The sequence below is a fragment of the Notothenia rossii genome (assembly GCF_949606895.1).
Source record: "Notothenia rossii genome assembly, chromosome: 7".
In the NCBI taxonomy this organism is placed as follows: domain Eukaryota; kingdom Metazoa; phylum Chordata; class Actinopteri; order Perciformes; family Nototheniidae; genus Notothenia; species Notothenia rossii.
Genome location: NC_136905.1, coordinates 67182510 through 67206031, shown reverse-complemented (window position 1 = coordinate 67206031; position 23522 = coordinate 67182510). Strand labels below are relative to the sequence as shown.

At 41.9% G+C, this 23522-nt stretch overlaps 1 protein-coding gene across 3 annotated transcripts; it reads left to right on the top strand.

Moving 5' to 3' along the window:
* Positions 1-236: 236 nt before the first annotated feature.
* pak6 (p21 (RAC1) activated kinase 6) lies at positions 237-23464 on the top strand. 3 transcript variants are annotated; one of them, XM_079693016.1, is made up of 9 exons: positions 237-947; positions 15382-15629; positions 16998-17660; positions 18208-18741; positions 19470-19603; positions 20607-20733; positions 20819-20944; positions 21080-21214; positions 21968-23464. In XM_079693016.1, the coding sequence occupies exons 2-9, from the start codon at positions 15426-15428 to the stop codon at positions 22133-22135; spliced, it is 2091 nt and encodes a 696-aa protein (XP_079549142.1). In that variant the 5' UTR covers positions 237-947; positions 15382-15425; the 3' UTR covers positions 22136-23464. The 3 variants fall into 3 exon arrangements, with proteins under 3 accessions (XP_079549142.1, XP_079549144.1, XP_079549143.1); XM_079693018.1 differs by lacking the exon at positions 237-947 and adding an exon at positions 11721-12342; XM_079693017.1 differs by lacking the exon at positions 237-947 and adding an exon at positions 12355-12482.
* The last annotated feature ends 58 nt before the right edge of the window (positions 23465-23522 follow it).

The following is a 23522-nucleotide window of genomic DNA, read 5'->3' as shown; positions in this document are numbered from 1 at the left end:
TGGGTCACAATGAAAAAATTGGGAGAGCGAGGATTGCACCCTCTACAGAAATAGCCCAACTCTATGCTCCCCCCCCCCCTTCCTCCTCTCCAATGCTTTACAGCACCCCTCCCGCCATCTGCCACCCCTAACCCTGTCATTTCATGGATAATGCATTTGACTGAACAGCAGCACACTGGGCGAACGCAGCGCCCTCGTGTTCGCATGTTACCCACATTACGTGCAAAGGAGACGGAGGGAGAGAGATGGAAGGCAGGGAGGGAGGGGGGGGGGGGGGTGGAGGAAGGGTGAAAGGTATCCCAGGTGATGAGGTGAGTTGAAGCTCTCCTCTCCTTACAGTCACTGGAAACCCGGCACACATGCACACACCGCTATCAATTCTTTTGCAGCCCAATGAGAGAGTGGGAGGAGGCAGGGAAGGAGGGGAAGTGATAAAGAGAGAGAGAGGAAGGTGGGAGGGAGAGCGTGTGTGTACGTGAGAGAGAGAGAGAGAGAGAGAGACAGCGAGTAGGAGAGGGAGAGGGGGGGGTGGAAGTAGCTGTATGGGGCAGTGGTATTCTCTCCTCCTGGATGCTGTCTTTCCTGTTCATGGCTTTGTCCCCCTTTTGTACGGTCAGCCTGTGTGTCCAGGATCAGGCTCCGGCACACGGACCAGCACTCAGCCTCGCAGCCCGGGATGATTCAGTCCCAACAAAGAGCCTTTGAGATATGTGCTTCTGCCTGGAGGGAGGAACGCATCAGGCTTTCCCAGGCAAGCGGCAGCCTGCAGTGTGCGTTGGCTTGAGAGCTCCTTGTCGTCGTATGAGAGAGAAGGAGAGCAGCGTGTATGTCCGTGTGTGAGTGTGAGTGTGTGTGTGTGTGAATGTGAGTGTACAATAGTGTATGTGCTCAGTCTTGCTTCTAACCCTTCTGGTGGAGAGAGGCTCTCTTCTTCACTGCGCGGCAAGGTAAGGGGGATAGCACCTTTTATATATTTGTTCCCTCTTCTAACAATGATTTATCCCTCCAGAGATTCCTCTTCCACGGTGAGGAGAGTTGGGTAATGAGGGGGAGGTGGGTGGGAGGAAAAAGGGAAAAGAGGCTTAACGTCATTGATAAGGAGCGGGGTAGTCGGTAGGCATCAGACCTGGTGGAGGAAGAGAAGAAGGAGGTGCAGCCAGGTGCTGGTGTCGGGGTGAAAGGGAGAAAAAAGGGAAGTCAGAGAGGATGTATTCAATGATGGACTGCATCTCAAAAGAGCCTTCACCTTATGCTCACCCCTCCTGCTCAAAATCCCCACATCCCCTCTCTCCCTTCGTGCCTCTGTCGCTTCTCTCCTCAACCTCTATTTTAAAGAAAAGGTTACAACAATCCCGAAAATGGATCTCACTTTACAAAAACAGAAAACAGGAGCTTCTTGTTTTTACCATTGTGTGTGTGTTCAAGTGTGAGTGTGAAGGCTAAGGTGATATTTCAGGTCCTACCAGTGGATGTGGAATTAAGTTTATTTACACACTCAACAGTAAATGCATGCTTTGACATGTGACTGTATTTGTTAACATAATAGACTTTCATCCATAAATGTAATCATTGGGAAAACCTGTTGTGTTAGAGCTTGCATGAACGTGGGAGGCGATTTTTGAACTGTGATCTGTTTGAATTTAAGACATTAAGGAAGCCGCTTCGTGCTGTTGAAAACAGACTTGCAGAGTCTCTCTTTTATTCTTTCTATTAGATGCAACATTGAACCGCCCAGTGAAAATCAATTTGAGGCTAAGGTGTTTTAAAGAGGTGTATAGATTTGAGTTTTCTTCCAATGCTTCAGCGTCACCATTGCACTCATTCTTATTGACAGAGTTGTGACATTCACACACTTGTTTAAGAGTTGTGACTCAGACAAAGACTTAAAGTAATCAAGACAAAGGAATTACATAAGATCCACAGCTCTAGTCTCTCGGAATTAGTGTTTTTAGTAGTGCAATACTTCAGTCAGATGATGCAACTGACCATGTGTTAGTGTCTCAGGTTACTCATTGATATTCAAGAAGACAGAGGATGAGAAAAAGGGTAGAGGAGGTGACAGAGAAGGTGTCTTTGGTGCATGTATTGCACACCCTAACACAAACACAGAAACAGACATCTGCTTCACTTTGTAAGATGTTTGTGCTCCGCTCAGGAATTGTCTCAAAGTTTTTGAGTTTTCTCATTTAGACCATTTTGCTCTTGGTGAACCACAAACCCTCAGCATAGACTCTAGTCCATGTAGTGAGAAACTGACAAGACAGGCAGTGATAGGGACTTGATACGTGACAGCATGCAGGTTTAAGTGTTACATTATTGTCAGAAGCCCTACTGTTTTCAGTGCTTGTGTCATGTCTGCCGATGTAGGGTAGGGCGTGCATTAGCAGCTTAGCGTCGTCAACGACCATGAGACGCCAAGTACTAAGGATTAAAACGGCATCTAAATTAGGGCAGCGTGCCATGATTCCCCTCTGTGGGCTGAAACAGCAGCCATGCTGGGTGACATGGGAGGGCAGCAGAGTTGGCGCAGATTGATACTGTAAAGGTAAAGTCTGATGTTAAAAATGGTTAGTGCTTTGTCCCTGGGAGAGACACGCTGAGGCCCGGGCTAAAAATATATAAATCAAAGCTTTCATAAGGACATGCACGTACAGTAAAGCTTGCACCGAGGCCTGGCGCATCAATAAATTAGACCCAAGAGAGAAGAGTTGGGCTCGTACTATTGGTCCGGGCTGATCGTACGTCTCTATCAGCACAGCGTCAAATTGTTCAAAGCACTTGTGAGAGCCAAGAGGATCTTTAATTAAACAGAGTGTTGGTCAGTGCTGCATTTCTGTACTCTCCTGAATAAATCTTAGCATACATATTGTTTGACAGCATGGAAAAGCATACTTCCCGAGTTAGGAGTGTGTTTCTTAGTGATGTGTCAGCATCAATCCAACATCCCATAAAGGCCCCAGGACACTAGAAGTGCTGCTTTTACAATGTCATTATGTTAAGGTGTTTGGAGATGGCGATTATAGCTTTTGCTGTGGCTTTATGTCCCTGCTCTTAGCTGAGGGCCACAACAAACTAGTTTGCTTGTCCATTATCTCATCTGGGAGAATCAGTGCCAATATGTCAGGTGACAGAATGATATACGTATGCCCTCTGTGTTCTGTCCTCAAATCCCCTTCAGTGGCTTGTTTACTGCAGACAAAGCTGCCCAAGATGACAGAGAAAAACAGTTACATCGAAACAACGAAGACTCCTGCTATTTTTAAATCAGACATAGAAACATGTGAAGATTGATTTTAAAGGCTCTGACCTTTAAATCTATGAACACCTATTCAACATCTTCGTTCATTTAATTTGTCCTCTTGCTTTCTTCCCTTCCAGCTCTTTTTTAGTCACAACATGTCCACGCTCTCCTTTCCTCCCACACTCTCTCTCCTCCTGTCATGACCTCTCATTTCTTCTTTCCTCCTGTCAATATTAACACAAGACTGATGCTCACAGCGCAGATCCCTGCCCTTGAAGAACTGACAGCTCACATTGTTGGCCACGGACATTAGATTTCTTCTATACACTCCCAATCCCGAGGCCTTTTCTTACTCATTCAGTGCATAAGAAAGTGACAGACAGGCTATTTGATTGTTTACTTTCTCAGAATTGCAGGGCTCTAGGACTTCAAAAAACATTTTAGACTTGCACTTCTTAATACAGAGGTTTGAGTGAAAGCCTACACATGACGAATCGCTGCGAGTTATGTGACATTTGAAATACTCAAGATATGTCACTATCAATGAACTCTCTGTGCGAATATAGGTCATTGCTGCTTAATACCCAATTTCAAAGAAACGGAAATGTAAATGCAGAATGTCAATATAATTTCAATGAATATTATTGCCTCTGACAATTTTTTATCGTAGCTTGCACTTTAACTTCCTTTGCTTCGCTTTGCATATAAGCTTAAACTAGTCCATATGAAGCAGTGTCCTTCCCCCTGAGCAGAGACTTATCAGAGATACACATATTTCAAAGACTGAGAAAGGTGTTGTTTGACTGCTTTAGCAAAAATGGCACACATCCTCACCTGTAGTTGCTATTTTTCTGCTAAACCTTTTGTAGTTCCAAGTAGCTGCTTCAATGTCATGCATATCCCAGACCAATAGACTCAAGTCATGTTATCGTGTGAGGCTTTAACTAGGAACAGTGTTGCTTTGAGGTAAATGCTAACGTCAGCATGCTAACATGCTCCAACCCAGTCTCATGGCATTTCGTGTTCACCAACACGATTTTTAATCTATTGATTCGTGTTCACCAACACGATTTTCTCCTTTGTTTCGTGTTGCACAGCACGATTTTAAAAGCAATGTATTTCTACTGGTAATGTGTTTCGTGCCTGCAGGCTGCAGCACGTCTTTTTCTCCGGTCGGGTCGTGGAAGACCGGAAGCTGTGTGGTTCATAAAAACATGTTCTTAGTCAATATCAAGCCACAATTATCTCTTTTATTTTAAATCGTATAATTTCGGACTTTTGTTGCCTGAAAATAAATGGGGCTCAGAGCCGCAGAATACTGAAATCTGTATTTTAAAATATTTTTTTCCTTCTAAATTGTTATTCTTTTCAAAATAACACACTGTTATTTACTCACCAATAACACACAATTATCCTTGCTTTTATTTATTGGTTTAATTCCATAATAAAACCAAAAATTCCATAAATAAAAATAACCGGAAACAGACGTAGGCCTCTAGGAGTTTAGGATGGCCGAAGACACTACACTACCCATAATCCCCAGCTATCATTTAGGACTACAGTCCCCGTGATTAATCTTCAAGCGCTGGGATTGGATGTTGGAGTGGTTGTGCGCCAAGGTTACGCCGAGCGTCAAACAGCTGTTTGAAATGGAACAAAACCACGCCAGACTATCCAAAACTGGAATCGAACGCCCCCCCCCAGAACTACACATGCTGGCTATTGTGTTTCGCAAAATGTTCCATGGGACGTCTCTACTGAACGTTTTCGTTTTTCCCACAATTAGAAGTTGCCAGTATTAAACACATTGGTGTTATCAAATGTAAAACATATAATTAATAAATGGGTGAAAATCGCTTGTGGCCATAATGCGCAGCATTAATATATACCCACGTTACAGCTCATTGTTACTTTGTAATTCAACTCCACAATTCAGAGGTTAACCTGATTACCAAGTGCCAACAATCAGGAGAGATATTTGATAGTTGATGCTTGAGAAGACTAAACATTTATCTGCAATTGACATGAATGGAAACGAGTAATAAAGTATATTCATTACTCGTTATTCTCTACTAATAGTTAATTAAAGACTGTATAATGGCTATTTTGCACATCCCTTTTCAAGATTTCAAGATTTTCAAAGGTTATTGACATATAATATACACACCTACGGTGTATGCAATGAATGAAAATCTTGGGTCACAGGTTCCTCAACAGCACATTACAAGACATCTATCAATATGTGTTTGTACCTCCACCATTAAACTGTCATATTCTGCACATTTCTTATACTATCTACATACATAAGAGTATAATTCATATGTATAATATCAGTTAAAATAAGTGCTTCAACATAGTTAACATTGCAGGAAAGCAATATATTAGACGTTAAGTACTTTGTCAGGCTTAATATTTATCTGTAGATACCCTCAAAGTTTTTTTCTTATTTAAAAGAGGACCTTAATCTAAAGTATTATTTAATGTTTAAATAAAGGTTAATTCGTTTTTCTTTTTTGCACATCCTCCTATTAATATCTTTGTATATCCTGCTCTAAACTGTTTTATTGTAGAGATCACTTACAGTATCTTCTTGATTTTTTATATTCTATATTTCTATCACAGACCTTCTAATTTCCCCCTATGAAAGTATGTACTCTTAATATTTTTTTAATCAAATATAACATAAAAACAATAATTCAATAACGTGCTTTAACCACTAGGTGGTGCACACAAGGTACACACAGCTATAATAACTTTGTATTATTAGTGTAGGACACTTATGTATGTACAACATCTGAAGATGTGTAGTTTTATTCATGTTTTCACATAATTTTATAGCATATTGCCATATTATTTCAGACTCAGTATTTACATACTTATATTCAAAGAAAATCAAAGTCCTTTTATATCAGCTGTGCACCGTTATGGTGTAAATATAATCTATCTACGAATTAGATCAAATATAAAAGTCAGCCGAATTAAGGTTGATATTGCAAGGAGACGTATTGTGTGAAGAGAAATTGAAGATGTTGTTTAATTGTTGATATATTTATGATCCACGTTAAGTATTCAGTTTTGGCGGCATTTCTTCCAGTTTTTCCAAAGGTCTTCTCATCAGGGCTCTATAAATAAAGAATTACGGCAGATCTGTAATATGTAATGCAGCCGAACCGTGTATTACAATGCCGTTATGTGATGACTTTCAAAGAGAAAAGCAAGAACAGTCGGAATTAAGTATTATTTTATTATTTTAAAATGTTTTCCGGATTTCATATCATATAAACACCAAATCCCAGCATGCATTGCGGCTAAAACATCCAATTAGCGAGCTTAAACCATAGCTGAGGATCTTGGGTAATCGCTCGAAATGCCTACGTCTGTTTCCGGTTATTTTTATTTTGAAATTCAGTTCCTGAAGGACGCCAACAAAGCCTGAGATTATGGAATTAAACCAATAAATAAAAGCAAGGATAATTGTGTGTTATTGGTGAGTAAATAACAGTGTGTTATTTTGAAAAGAATAACAAATTAGAAGGAAAAAAAGATTTTAAAAATACAGATTTCAGTGTTCTGAGGCTCTGAGCCCCATTTATTTTCCTCACAGACGGAAACAAAAGTCCGAAATTATACGATTTAAAATAAAAGCAATAATTGTGGCTTGATATTGGGTAAGAACATGTTTTTATGAACCACACAGCTTCCGGTCTTCAACGACCCGACCGGAGAAAAAGACGTGCTGCAGGCTAGAAACACACTACCAGTAGAAATACATTGCTTTTAAAATCGTGCTGTACAACACGAAAAAAAGGGGAAAATCGTGTTGGTGAACACGAATCAATAGATTAAAAATCGTGTTGGTGAACACGAAATGCCATGAGACTGGGTTGCATGCTCACAATGAGAGTGCTAGCTACAGTCATGTGCAGTACCTCCATGGTAAGGATGTTTTGTTTTTGGTACAGATTGTTTGTCTGTCAGCACGATCACGGAAAAGTACTGACCCCGACTGTCATTAAACTTGGTGGAAGCATGGGCTTTAGGAGAACCTATTACAGTTTTTGAGCGGTTACAGGGAGGATACAAAAAAGGTTTTCCCTAGCATTGACATTGTGAGATAGGACATGGCTTTGTAAGCCCTCTACGCTCTCCAACTGCCACTGTTTTCGCATATATTTTAGACCAAAGTTTAGGACAAATATAGATCTGGATCCTAGAAAAAAGTCTAGGAATTACCCAAACTATTATAGAACTATAGATGCGGGTGTACATTTAGGTGCTTTTGTATACTTTTATTTTGTCATGACTTTAATGTATTTGCAGTCTTTTTGAGGGCCCCATTGAAAACAGAACGGTTTCTACTCAAGCAGTTTATCCTTGAAAACACAAATGTGAACCTTACAGGATGTGTCGGCGCTACTATTGACACAAGTAGTTACCCTCCTGAAACCTCATGACAGTCTATCATGTTGTTGCTGAAACATTTCCGTCTGCACCAAAGTAGAGTTTGACCGACAAACCAACCAACCAACTGACATTACCACCGCTAGCCGCTAGCATGGCTACAGAAAAAAGCAAACCGTGCTCACAAGCCACATTTACCCAATGACCAACTTTGCAGAGGCAGGAGATGTGTGCCATTCTCAAACATTCCTCGTATTCAAAGTACTTTACGATGCCAGATGTTTCAGACCAATGGCATAAAAGATGCATGACAGTAACGTGTTATTCCGTGTCATTGAACGCATCTTATTATATCCATAGTCGTCTCCTATTGACAATCCTTCCATGTCTGCAGAGGTGACTTCAAAGAGAAAACAGAAATCAGCCTAAATCATAAACACTGCTATTGTAGCGTCCGGTCACGTCCAGCTCTGTTACCTTGTTTATGCCCTCAGATGGTGTACGTATGTGTGTGTGTTTTACAAATCTCAAGGAAAAGGAATAGATGACCAACCAAGCCCCATCCTCCCTCTTGAGAGCCAGTCTCATTACACTCAAAGGGCAGAACGGTCATCATAATGAAGCTGATAGAAGGGCAATCTCTAAGCCCTCCACGCTGCACTGCAGAGTCCAAAAACAGCAGCTGATTGCTATCTAAGCCTCTATAAAAGAGATGAAGCCCCCTGTAATTCAGCATAGCGTCTTATGCTTATATGTGCACAACGACAGACCCAAAAAGGGGATTACCTTATCTCCATCGTCTCCCACCCTCACCTCACTATTTGACATGAATCCTGTACAAAATAAACATGTGTCTGGAGCCAGAAAGGAGAGAGGGTTGCATGATGTGTCCTAAAATTAGATCAGTGGAGGACTGAACACCATACTAATCCTCCTGCGAGCACAGTCACCTGCACGCTTGCTACATTTCTGCATGCATGCCAACAGAAAGGTTGAAGCAGAAATCAGGGCAAATAGGAAAAAAATAATCATTCAACAGAGCTTGGAGCACTAACATCGAGCAAATCCAATATCTCTCTTATCTCTCGATCCCCTCCCACTCATCCGCAACGCAACCTGCTCGGGGAATGTGAACATGCCCTCTCCTGTGCTGACATGTTGTGTGTGGGAAACGTATGGATTGCTTGCTTGCATTTCTGCATGGCATGAAGGGGGCCCGGCCACGCCGTCAGGTGAAGAAACTGTTTAGTTTTGGGGTGAGACTATGATTCATTTCAGCCGGGAAGAGGGATGTAAAGCTGTTGCGGTTATGATGAGAAAATGTGATGTCACAATCTGCCTGCTTCATGATCTTATTTTATTTAGTGGTTAGTGGTTAGTCAGACAAGCAGGTATGAACAGCTTTAGACCCACAGGATGTTCTGTCTGTGGGATCGTAGTTTGCACTGATTGGTGAATTCAAATGTTTTTGTTTTGCTCCTGCACACAGTTGTATAAAGAGAAATACCTAATATAGCACAATTTTGAAGTGACCTCATCCTGTTTGGCTTTTCATTTCCCTGACAGCAGCCTGCTGAGTTTTGCCTCAGCACTTTGATAGATCAAGAAGACAAGCCACTGAGGCATAGGGTCAAGAGGCATAGGGTCAAGTCCCAGCAGTTTAGAGAGATGTGACCAGAAAGGGTGAACATGCACTGTGCAAGTTCAGCTCTGTGCATACTTATTTATGCTACTGGCGCAGAAATCAATGGCATATTGTTATCAAGACATTCATACGCTTGGCAGTGATAGGGGTCAATATAAGGCCAGTTGCTTGTGATTAAAGCTTGTAAATCAATAATTGCATCAACCTTTTAATTCATTTTGCCTGAGCATGAATCAACAAAGTGTATGTGTGTGTTCCTGGTTGCCCCTCTATCACAGTGGTTAGAAAAATGAGGATGAATAATGTGATATGTTCTCTTCTCTGCCGCTTTAAACGGATACATCTTGATGCTTTACAATCAAGATTGCAGCCATTCTATTTGCTCTGTTATCACCCCATTATTGCTGGCAGTGGAGGACTGTAGCAGTTTGCATTTGACTCATGAGTAAATATTGATTGATCTGCTTGTAAAAGGATACATGAGCTCTATGTGTAAATATTTGTTCAGTCAATGCCAACATCTTTTAAACAGCTATCTAAGCAGATAGTCTCTTGTGCAGCAAAAATAAAAGAAGGAAAAAGCAGAGGCGGCAATCTTCTGTTTCTCAGCTTGTTTTCTCAAGCGTTTGTTATTCAAAAAGCAGCCACAATTGGGGCTTAAAAGCCTTTCTGTGTCTGTATGATTGTGCGTGGTGCTTGTCTCACGCAGGTCTGACTATAATTTCAGCCCTGAGTCTTGTCTCCCACCTCCTGAGAGCCTGCACACCATAATGTCCCTGTCAGATGGAATTAAAGTCCTTCCCAGCAACACATTATGTACATAGGGAGAGCACAGAGTGATACGCTTATGCAACACTTTGAATATTAGCCTTGGGACTAAATTATCCTTGGAGGGTGACACCCCCCCTCAACACTCACCCTGCCTTCATATAATGAGGCAGGTTTAGCTGATGTGACTAGTGGGCCTGACCTCCTTTTACCCTCTAGTGATGCGGCGGAGCAAGTGGTGTGGGGTAGTCACCAATAGAGCTCATAACAGGCAGCGTTGATGCTGATTAGAGAAGGGCTGGTCTGGGGGCGGAAGAGAGAGGAGAGGTTGCAAGCGTGATCTCTTGCTGAGCCCTCAACGACTGCAAAACTAATTTCCTCAACTCCCACCATTTACAGTGCATGATGGGAGATTGTATCTGATATTATAGGGCAGTGTTTCTCAGAGTGGGGGGCACAGAGGCATAACAGGGGAGGGAGGAAAAATGGTTATGGCAACAAAAATGTTTATGACAATTGTTATGACGTCGGCATGACCGGTGGAAGTTACACTAGAAACCTTAGAAACCTATGAGGGCGCTGTAGGACACAGGTTTGTAATGTACATGTTGAGGATGGAAGGTCAATAGGCGGGGTCAGGGGGGCGCTAGGGGGTGCTGCAGGTCCCCCTAGGATAGCCATAGCACCCCCTAAGCACCCCCAAGAAATGTATGTCTTTTTTATTTTTATGTGCGAAATTCATAATTTGAAAAATGAATGATTCTAAAATAATATGCTACAGTACAGTACAAGTACGTCTGGGTCTCTGTGTTTCATTTAAGCTTGGCTCTGTATGTGTGTGGAACGAGCCATTTTGTGTGCGTGCGCGAGAGAAAGAGCGCGCGCACCGGTACCGGAGATTGTTGTTGTTAGCATCTGGTGCTAGCTAGCTACACCAACGGATATAAGCAGGGATGCATATCAATTTCTCAGTGAGGTACTCAGATGAGTAGGCTACCTGGAGTCAATGGTTGGTACTCCATCTTCTGGCTCCACTCAGTTATGTGATGAAGCACTCTGTATCGCGAACGTCGACGGGGGGCCAAAAAATGGCGTACGCCAGTTTCTACGCAATGTTTGCGATTTATAAAATACTAACTTGACGAGAAAACGTGCAATCCTCCACGCAAACTCTAACCCATGCGTACGCACTAAGCACAACAACGGGAGAGACGAGAAACTGCGACACCGTTGGCAGAAGGAAGAATGGAGAGAAATATGTGGAAATAATACCATAAATAAAATGTTACCTCTCATTTATCATATGAAGAATTCATTTTTCAAACATTGATCAAAGCCAATCTTAAAATGATTAAACAAACGCCTGTTTGCGACTCCTCAGTGCACACAAAAACATAACTTGCAGAAATAAATAAATACGGATATGTTATTTAAAACCACCTCGAATATGTTGTGTTAATGTTATGAAATGTTTTCTCATAAATGATGCGGTAAACTGACGCCGTTTTGCATTTCTATAGGTTGTACGTACTACCATGTTTAATCATGTTTTAAGCTGTTTGTTAAGACTTGATAAGTCGCTCATAAAACACAGGAGGTATGGAAACTAAGAACACCATATGTGGTAAATTGTAGAGCTAATATAACACAACACATGAGTTGTATTTCCTTTAACTGGTGGATATAGAGTTGCTGCAGTGGAGACGCTGCGCACAGCTGATCGACAGCTGGGACACAAACCACCAAATACGAAAACATAATTCAGATCCAGTCGTCATGACTGCACTCCGGAGGGATTCCCCGATCATTTCTTACAGTTTCTCATCAAGGGGGTGTCTCCTGTCCCCGGTACAAACACACTGCCTGAGGAAACATGGCAGGTCATGAACCTTTTTCGGACCACTTATTTATTTATTTTGGTGACGATCCGACCTCCATGCTGCTACTCTGGTTCATACTGCATCCACCAAACAATATGATTTATCTCGACCTCCCCAAAATAACCAAGATCTGACAAGGTGTGAGATGTCTTTTTTAGCTGTTCTGTCGTCATTTCCTGCTATCTTCTTCATAAAGTCAGTCAAAATGAATGAATGAATGAATGGGCGTTTCTTTGACTATTTATAGGCAAATATGGGCGTTACGTGAAGCCCGCAAAAGCTGCACCGCATTTCGAGTCGATTTTGATTTATAAAGGGAAACCGGTGTAGGAAGTGCTGGTACGCAATGTTTGGTGAATCGGAAAATGTCGGAAAATGTCGGTACCTATTTTTTGGATTTCTACTACGTAAGCAACCTTCCCATGTGAATCCTACGCACGGCGTTATAAATGAGGCCCCTGGATATAAGGAGCTTTTTAAACAACAAGGTGGAGGGAGAACTCTCGCCTGTCTGACTGAGAGGCTCTGATAACCCCAGCTCAGTGAGGTAAAGGACTCTCTCAGTGTTTAGATTACCCACTGAGATAACTAATCTCAGTGGGTAATCCTTTTCTCAAACGGTTTGGTCACGATTAATGTAAACAATTAATTCCGAGGCACGCGTTTATATGATCATTATAGGTACAAAAAAATAAGAGAATAAATGAAAAACAGGTATGAAATACTATGACAGTAAAACAAGAATACAGTTTAAAGAGTGATTTGTAAAATATCCATAAAGAAATAGTAAATCTGTTTACAGTTCTGTTTCAAAGGGGTGTTGAGAGATGTATCCATAGATCTCTTAATGTTGCTCTCAAAGTGCACCAGATTGACAGATGCTCCCGGGGGAGCATGCCCCCGGACCCCAGAGGATGTTAGGTCCAGTGCAGTGCCCACTTATAAAAATAGCACTTTACCCCTGCTTACACCCATATGCCGTGAGCTGATTATCGAGCCTTCATTGTAACAGTCGCGGATACACTGTGTATGTGTGTGGGGAGTGTTGCAGTTCAAAATTCAACTGTAGCGACCGGTACATTAATGGGAAACCCTAAATGTTAAATAAATAAATAAACCCCCAAAAGAAAATATCTGGCGCCGCCACTGAGCCTGCAACCCCGTTTTGAAGAAACGTGCAGTGCAAAACAGGCTCATTGCAGCCACTAATGCTGTGATAAGACACACTTTTTTGCCAAATATCAGCATTTTCTTGCACAGATTGCAAAGTGGCAAAGTATTATAACTTATTGTTCTAGCAAAGGGATTGCACAATTGTATTTATTTTTTGGAGCACACAGACTTATGGAGCATTGTTTTATTATCACTGTTCTAGCAAAGTGTTTTTTTTTTATTGTTTTGAAAGGAATGCTCACGTTCATATTGATGTATTTTAATAAATGTTAACTTGGCCCATTACGTGACTATTTGTGTTGGGGGGGCCATACTTTTGTTTTTTTTACAAAGGGGGGGCCTGACAAAAAGTTTGAGAACCACTGTTCTAGGGGCACCTTGTAGGCTCTGAGTCAGGGCATAAGTACTACTTTCTGCTCACATAAACAAGACAAGACAAACAAAAGTCTATGGTCACAATGTGCGGTGAGCCTAATGTTCACATCAGCATCCTTACATACTCGGAGTGAAAATGCTTCTATGTTCATGTTAAGCAGGAATATTTATTGTTCACCAATGTAGTTTAGTGTGTTAGGCCGGGTACCAACATGCTCATCAGTAGGACACCTCTGAAGCAGATGCACCTGATGGTAATTAACAACTCAATGAAACTGAAGTACCATTACTAAAGTATTGTGTAGTTTGTAACTGATTATTCCAAACAGCCCTTCAAAACACCAAAGTCTCAAAAAACCATAAACAAACTAATAAATCAAGGCAGGGGTTGAAAGCAACTCTTGTGTTCTCCGTGGTCAAATTACTTTTTTTAATCAATGGTGTCTCGTGGCTTTGAGAAGATCATAGGTGGCAGGTGTCAGGCAACCAAGTAGAAGTGTGAAAAATCTTTTTAATATACTATTCACCATTATATGTGTCTAAAATTGAATTTGACCACGTCGACATCAGTACATTCCTTAGCTTACTTACAGTAACTCCTGTCTGTTTTACCAAACTGTGAGCATGCCAACCAACGTCTACTGTTGGTAATACATTGACTATGGATACGTTTCATAAACAAATCTCCTTTAAAAGTTCTAAGTATCCCTTTAATATGACATAGCCCAATTATCTGTTTTCTCTTAGAAAGGAAAAAGGAAAACATTTAATTGATTTGCTATGTAAACCCATTTGGTATTCCCCGACTTTGACAACACGCACCCCATGCTTCTAATTTTTTCCTTTAGTTAAATGCAATATTTGTATTTTATTCTCATCAATAATTTGCAGTAAAAAATTGTAATTGGTTTGATTGGTATATGGTGACAAACCAAAATCTTCAACAAAATGTCAATGTCACCGTAGGATGGTAAAAGAAAGATTTAGAAGGATTAAAGTTATCAAAGTTCGTCCTCTGGAGACCATGAGTGTTTCAAACATTCATGATAATCCACCCACTAGTTGTGAAGATGTTTTAGTTACGACTGACCAACAGACCAGTATTGAGCCACAGAGTTAGCCTGCACGTCCTCCATACTGTAGAAACAGTATTAATACTAATCATGAGACTTACATTAGAGTGATTATCTCCCGGTACAGCTGTGCAGCTGAGGAAATTAGATGTAATGTATTTAATTTTTTTCCTACACTTGAATGGAAAATAAAGCTTAGCATACTGTAAAACCCCAGTTAGTGCCTCGCCAAACCCATGGCCATCCATCCAAGGATTAAGTGGTTACGCTCTCCACAATCACAGGCACACGAGGTACTAATTAGGATGGGATATGAAAGAGTAATAAAGGGTTTATGAAGGATAGCCTGCTATAGCATATTTGTGAGTGTTTGCATGAGCTTGTGTCTGCTCTGCGTGTTGTACTTGTGCTGCTAATGCACTGAAAGCCTGTGGGCCCTGGCCAGCTCGGCCGCGTGCTCATCAGTAAAATGGCAGAGTGAGTGAATAAGCCTTGATTGACCAGATATCCTTCATTACACATGTGCTGTCAAATCCTTCCTCTCTCCTTGGAGCAATTCTCAGAGGCACAGGCTTGCTACAGCCAGCAAGGCAGTGACATTCACATCCCAAAAATGGAACGGCTTAGATGAGCTTTTTGAATATTTTCTCCAAGTTGTGATACTTCATTTCAATATGTTGATACGTAGATAATAATGGGGAATGGTAAGTCAGGGGCAAGATTGTTTTGAACTCGGGGCTTGCTTGAATTCAAATGTCAAAATTACAATTCCTTGATCATGTTTGGTCTGACATTTTTACTGAAAGCTGAATCTTTCTCTAACAGGGGCATTTTGAAACGTTCAAGCTGTCGTCCTTGTGGACCTGAGGATGTTTCGCAAGAAGAAAAAGAAGAGGCCCGAGATTTCAGGGCCTAAGAACTTTGAGCACCGTGTCCACACCTCGTTTGACAACAAGCGTGGCTGCTTTGTGGGCCTACCGACACAATGGCAGAGCCTGATAGAGAACCTGCGCAGGCCCAAACCCATGGTGGACCCTTCGAGGATCACAGAGGTGGAGCTGAGGCCAAAGAAGGTACACCACACCTCCACACCAACTCTTTATTGATCCTCTAACCTTACCTTGAACTGATTATTAATGACTAGTACATAGTTCGACTCGGAACATCATTCATTTGTCGTTAGTTGTCTACATAAAATTATCTCAGAGAGACTAATGCATAAAGATATCTTATATTTATGCAGAAGTGTCCTTCTGTGCTGCAGAGTGATCCTGCTGTCTCAGAACATGCCATTATCCTCTGATGACAACTTGGAAGGAAGGCCTGCTCCCTTTCCTATATTTTTGCTTTCTTATCTATCATGGGGCTGGGATAATGACCATGCTGTGTACACTGACTGTACAATGTTGAATACTCAGAGGGGCCACAAGATGTATTACTCCATGGAGGCAATTAATAACAGTTCATGGTGCCTTCCCACAGATGTCAAGCAGGAGGGATAAAAAAAAAGTGCAGGTACAGTAGTGGAAATGCCAGTTAGTGATAAAGCCTGCAAATCTCAGGATTTCTATGCTTCATGTAGCATACGGTCAATTCTGTTTGTGACCCCCCCCCCCAAATTATATAAATGTAGAAAACACCAACTTATTAGATCCCTAATGAAGTGATTGGTAGTGTTCAATAGGAGTTGCATATTGTCAGCTTTTAGGTCAGATGTATGGTTTTAATAGCGTCATCAAGATTGCGGTGTTACCTACAATAACCTCATAATGCACTTCAGACTCAGATTTCACTGATAAAGAGAACAATGCTGTGTGAAATCTGATAAAATCTCTGACTAGTATTACATAATGTTCATGAATAGGATATATCACCATTTTCACCTGCCACTCTCTCTTCTCAGAGAGGTGCTTTACCTAGGTGAGATGTCATCTGACCTCTACCCCCTGTGCAGATGTAATGGCACTGAACCAGAGAAACAGCAGAGGCTGTTGACTGGCTGTGAACTGAACATGACTCTAGCCCGAGAGACACTAATGAGCCACCATGCACCCTCTCTTACACTTGCAACAGTATCACTACTCTGGCAAAAGATCTTAAGTTTGTTCGATCATTTTCTGTTAGGACAGGTTTGCATTTGTATGCCGGCTTTCTTTGCATTCCATCTGAAAGGCTGGGGTATCCTTTATCTGTAATGTCAAAAATGTTGCAATGTAGGAGCAGTTGTAGAGACTGACTTTGTTGTGTCTCCTGATAAATTCGTTTAAGTTGCCATCTTTGAAAAATGACAATGATGTCCTTTACAGATTCTCAAGTCTAAATTTAACTCGCCTCTGAGCGATGATTAAGTACCCCTCATTATTCCTTACAGTCCAAAACCTTTCTATAATGTGATCATGGCAAATGCAATGTGATTAAGATAAACGCCTCTCTTCTTTCAGACTATTGTGCGGGGAAGCATGATCGGTCACGGAGACTACATCGCGGCCATGATCAACGAAATGAACCGACTGTCTGTGACCAGTTCAAACTCTTTGAGGAAGAGCAGCCCCTCAGCCAGGAAGAGGGCCCAGTCACTGGGAAGGCTTGGGGAGGTGAACGAAGGAGACACTTACCAGTATGAGGGCCTGACCCAGGATGATGACGACGAGGACGACGAGGACGTGGGTCATTGGAGGGACAGGGCCCGGAACATCCACAGTGAGACCAATACCCCCTACTTGGGCATGAAGAAAAGCATCACTCTGCAGCCCAATGGGATATTGCCAAAAGCCAGGTCCACATATGAAGTCAGCGTCAGCTCCCTGGAGGGACGCTCGCAACCGCTGCAGTCCCAGAACATCCCTGTGTTAAGTCACGGGGCTTATATGAGCGGTGAGGTGGGCAGCGCTCATGAGAGAGTTATATGGAAAAGAGATTTCCAGTTGCCCAGGGGAATGCAACAAAATCAGAGACCTATAGCTTGTTTTTACAGCCCAGCTATGACTGTACAGCAGCCCCAAGGCGATCAGGCTGCTATCACTGCAGAGTCCCGGCCCAACGTACCGATGTACATGCACCCCCAGAACAGCCCCGGGAGGCCGTACTCGTCCTATGACCTGAAAGTAAGCTTGTCGTTGCAGAAGTTCCTTTGCACAATTTCTGTTTCCGTTAAGTGCACTGGTAATACATTATTCATAGAATACACAATATATGCTTATTTAAGCTAACGTTATGTGCATCATATTAATGCTCAACATGTTTTTGCATGAGCTATGAATTCATCAAATGCAAGTTTTTGGTCAGAAAATCATTTCATGCTTAGGTTGTGGAAACTTTAGCGAGGCAGTGTATTGATTGGCTCCACACTAAAAGGTGACTACAGCTCTGGGATTGACTATGTAAATGGTTTCTAGAGTTAAAATATGAAATGTGGGTTTAAAGTGCCAGTGAGGTTGTAAAAGTTGAGAGATGGTGTGTTTGGCGCGGGACACTTGGGTCCGTATAGCAACATCTTTACATGGGTCATATCAGGTGAAGCGAATGCAGAGTAAGTTGGAAGGACTTGATTTACCTTCACTTTTAAAGCAGGTCTTGAACAACAGGCAACCGGCCAAATCTCTTTCAGCTCCCTCGCTTAATGTTCTCCACTTTTTCTCTTTTATTATACAGGCAGACTCTTCGGTGAGGTACCACTCCGGCTTCTTGCCCACTGGCAACAGCAGTCCTCTTGTGGGCGGCATCAGACCCCAGCGAACGGTGCGCTCGTCGGCTAGCTACACACTTGGCCTGTCCCCTAACATGGGGCTGAGGCCAAATGGGCCAGACCCCTTCCTCAGACACTCCGGATGCCCCAATCTTCCCTACCCCATGCAAGACAGCCCTTCCCAGCCTCGACCCTCCCCAACAGGCTCTCTAGCCACCAGTCCTCCAGGCACTTGCTCCCCTGCTTTCAGGCCCCCACTACATCCTTCACCAAGACCACCGCCAGACCCACCAAAGGTGACCCATGAACAGTTTAAGGCGGCTCTGCAGATGGTGGTGGACAAGGGCGATCCACGATCTTATCTGGAGAACTTTGTGAAGATTGGGGAGGGCTCGACGGGGGTAGTGTGTATCGCTACAGAGAAGCACAGCGGCAGGCAGGTGGCCGTGAAGATGATGGACTTGCGGCGGCAGCAAAGGAGAGAGTTGCTCTTCAATGAGGTACAATGTTCACTTTGTGATTCCCACAAAAACGCGACACAAATTGCCAACACATAATGCTTTAAGATTACGGAAACAGATTTGAGGTCCAGCATATAAAGAACAGTTCCTCTTTTTAAACCTCAAGTTAATTTCACAGGAATGTGGCTACATGGGTTGTACTAACTTTGCATTCCCCTCCACTTTTGAAGAGGAATGGGCAAGAAAGGACTTGCACAAGACAGCCTTTACAGGGCGAAGCTGCAAGAGCCTTGTACAGCATTTCAACTAAGCATGATTTCTACATTCAACATTTCAAATGCTTATCTTAGCTTGGAGCATCCATTATTTTTCAACAGAGGTGCTAAGTGCCAAGTTGGCATAGATTACTAAAAGCCTCTGAAATGGGCATAGGGCATGCTGAATTTAACCAAAATGTTCATTTTAAGGGTTACTTAAAGAGATACTCCAATGATTGCACACAGGAAATTCAGTTGTGAATGTTCCTTGTTGGGAATAATACTCTGACTCTAAAAACTGTTGTATATTGTGTTCTTTGGCTCTGAAGGGAGCATTCTAATTAAAAATAATAACCCCTGATAATGTCATCAGGGATATCTTGGCTTATGCTGGACCTTTAATGAAAGACACTATTGAGTACCCAGTTCACATTGAACAAACAAAATGTGGCCCCATCATTGTGGTGTCCCTAAAGGTTTTTGATTCTTATGTAAACCTTGTGTTTGCAGGTTGTCATCATGAGAGACTATCAGCACAGGAATGTGGTGGAGATGTTTAAGTCAGCCCTGGTGGAGGAGGAGCTGTGGGTTATCATGGAGTATCTACAGGGTGGAGCACTGACCAACATTGTATCTGAAACCAGGTATGTGCCCCCCCGGGAGAATATTTTAAGATTCATTGGTGCATTTCTGTTTGAGTTATGATATCATCTTTAATAACTACATCTACCACAAGGGGGTAGTATGGTATCGGCTGTTTAGGGAACAGTGATGGTTACTAACAGAACAAAGACTCACAAAGACTGTCATTCAGCCTTTCCTCTCACTCCAAGAAATCATTTGATTACATAATCAAATCTGTGCATGTTTAGATGCCAGGTGGAAAGTCAGTTTTCAATGAGGATTTGATTTCCTGATACTTTGTCCAGTGGCGCATACATCAACATTAATGAAAAACACATCGACCTGCAGAAGGGAGTAGACTTTTAACAGGGCATATTTGTTTTGAGCTGTCAATGTATTTTATATTATTAACAGATGGCTGGCTCGATCGCCATGGGATGACACAGGGTCACATCGCTTGACTCAAAGGGCTGAAAAGATTTCTCTCAAGCCAGATGACATATACATTGAGCCAACTGTTTAGTCTAACACTGTTTGACAAACACTGAGATCATCACTATATTGACCGAACAATGAATAATTAGGGTCCTTTTCTTTTTCTGTTTTCCTTGGCTTCAGTCTGGTGTGAAATATTTGTTGAGGCTTATTTTACATTTTCTTTTAAATATGACGATAATCATGTTTAGGAGGATACAGCACTCTGATTTGTAACCCACTTTCTGTCAGCAAATGACCTTGCTTGCCGTTTGAAATTGCCTTTGTCTCCTGTTTGTTGCTTTTTCCCCCTCAAATATCAAAGTCACATTAACACAGTAATGACAATGTTTTGTTGGTCTTCTGCTGTGTGGGAGTTGTTGTTTTGAACCTTCCACTCTTTATTGCTGCTTTTAATGTGCTGTGACTCATTGATTTCAACTTTCTCCGCTGTTGATTTGTCGTAACTCATAATGGAAACATGTGAAATGTTAATGTAATATCTGTTTCTGTATGTGTGTGTAAACTTGTATGTGTGTCATTGCGCAGGCTGAGTGAAGAGCAGATTGCCACGGTGTGTGAAGCTGTTCTGCAAGCCCTGGCCTATCTCCATTCGCAAGGAGTCATCCACAGAGACATCAAGAGCGACTCTATACTGCTCACTTTAGATGGACGGGTATGACATGTTGTTACACGTTCTTTTTTCCTCACTTTCTGTTCTTGAGTTTCTTGATAGTAAAGCATTTCTCTCTTCCCCACAGGTCAAGCTTTCAGACTTTGGCTTCTGTGCTCAAATCAGCAAGGACATCCCTAAAAGGAAATCTTTGGTGGGGACACCCTATTGGATGGCTCCCGAAGTCATCTCCAAATCACCATATGGCACGGAGGTGAGAAGGCACACATTCAAAAGGCATCCACGCTGAAAAACAGTGGTGATCTCGCTCATGTAACATAAATGCCAACAGTGGCAATCTGTTCTGTAAGCACTGTTACGTTATTTAAAACGTGTGATTTTTCACCAGGTGGATATTTGGTCAATGGGTATCATGGTGGTGGAGATGGTGGATGGAGAGCCACCGTATTTCAGTGAGACCCCTGTAGCAGCTATGAAGAGACTAAGGGATGAGCTGGCTCCTACTGTCCGAAATGTCAACCAGGTACGGGAACAGACAGACATTAAAGTCACAACATAGTCTCTTTCCCAACATAGTCTCTTTCCATATCAATGTGAGGAGGTGTTGCTTAAAATGTCCTACCAACTACTGAATGGATTAATTGAATGTTTGGTAGACATTCATGCCACCCTCTGGATGATTTGTAATAATTCCTCAAAGAGAGTATATCTCTATCGCCAGGTTAGCATGCTAATACGCCAAGCTATGCTTTGTTTACTTTGTAACATCAAAGCTGCATAACATTATCATGATATAACAATATCTGATACAACCCACGTATTTTCATTGGTAGCATGTCACAATATTGATGGGAACATTCCTATGTTCCCAGGGCATGTGCGTCTCTTGATATAAACTAAAGATGTACAGTAAGTGATACAAAAGTAAATAGTTCAAATGGGGAAAAAGAAAAAGGGAGATGGATGCATTTTCACTATTAAAAATATGTTTAAAAATGTAAATTGACAGATAAATATATTCCCTGTTAAAATTGGGGACTTTTGCATTAGTAGGATATAAACTATGCTAGATTTCAATATATTGACCCGTGGAAATATATATGTTGAACATTTGACCTCAGGAAAAACATTGTTGAGGACATATAACCTTTCTAAAGGTCAACAGTAGCATTTAGATCGAAGCTCCGCTGTCAATATATAAAATTGACGAAATGTAGCAACTACAGCGACAATATATTGATGTTAAAATAAATGTATCCATTGCTCTGTGCTCTAGATCTCTCCAGTTTTAAAAGACTTCCTGGACCGTATGCTGACTCGGGACCCCCTAGAACGGGCCAGTGCCACTGACCTGCTGGAGCACCCTTTCCTACTGCAGAGCGGGTCACCCCAGTGCCTGGTCCCGCTGGTAGATCAGTATCGCAAGCGCATGTCCCGTTGCTGACCAAGTGGGGATCCCACTCCCCGAACACTCAACTTCAGTCTGATCTGTCCAGGCGCGGACCAGCATCGAGGTCCATCTCCTCTAGCGCTCTAGCCAACAGGAGATCAGCTCCAGAGAAGCAGACCCAGACAGCATGTTGCTGCAATAGTGATGGTGGCAGGACGGCAAGTTTGGCTGACGGACACCGCATGGTCTCAGGCATGAGAGAAGCACTTTAGGAGCGAGTAGAAGGCAGCATGCAATTCCTCACCTCTGGGATCGGGTTTGATCCGAAAATTGATTGGCTTCCTGTAACATTCAGTGGGATTCAACACTTCACAACATGGTGCATATCAGCAAAAGTCAATATTTCACATAACTATATGTAATGAACATGAGCTACTCTAAAGATCCTTTATAGTGTTCGTAGTGGGCAATATAGCCAGCAGTTTAAAGCTTATAAAGCTGTTGCTCAAACCACAGTAGCTCATTGTGACATCATTAGGAAGTATAAAGTTACCTCTGCACATTCACAGTCTTTGTTATGGAAACTAGACAACAACCTGGTCCGTACACTCTTTGCATGGCCAAATGGAGGCACACCTGGCCCAATGCGAATGCTTGAATATGTACCAAACTGGGATTCGAAAGAAAATTCTCCTTTATTAGCATTATACATGGGTAGATGAAAGCCCAGCTGCTACTATTGGAAAAATCACTAGTTATATATTCCTCTTTTTCATATTTATTCTTTATTTCCAAATGGTGTTGTGGGTTGTTTGTATGATGTGAAGTCGCAAATAAGGTTTCATTATTTAAAGAACTTGAAACAAAAGCAGATAAATTAATAATGTAAATAAAATGCTGAATATTAGGTCCTTGTACCTGCTGATCTACTGCAGTAAATTATATGAGATGAATTCTAAATTTAACTTTTACTGAAATGTGAGTGTATAGTTGTATGTATGTGTGTATGTGTGCATGTGTGTGTGAGCACATGGGCACATGGATGTGTGTGAGGTGACATCTCAGTGTTTGCTTCTGATACAGCCCTATTTGTATTGTGACAGACTTTTTAAAAACCACAAGACGTGTGTGTTGCTCCTCCAGAAGATGTGTATGACTGTAATTTGCATTTGTTTGCCTAGATAAAGCACACAGGCCTGGCATGTGATGCTGCAGGATGTCCACCTGCTGCTGAGAAACACTTTGCACATCGTCTTTGTATTCTGACACGGATACATGTTGACGCGTTTCATGTATTTCTATTTCTGTGTGGGTCATTCGTGAAAAGAGAATTACACATTTTTATTTTGTATAAATCAATAAATGATGCATATGAAATTGGAATTAATTTAATCCAGCATTTCTCTTATTCATTCACACAAACATACACATGAATACTGGT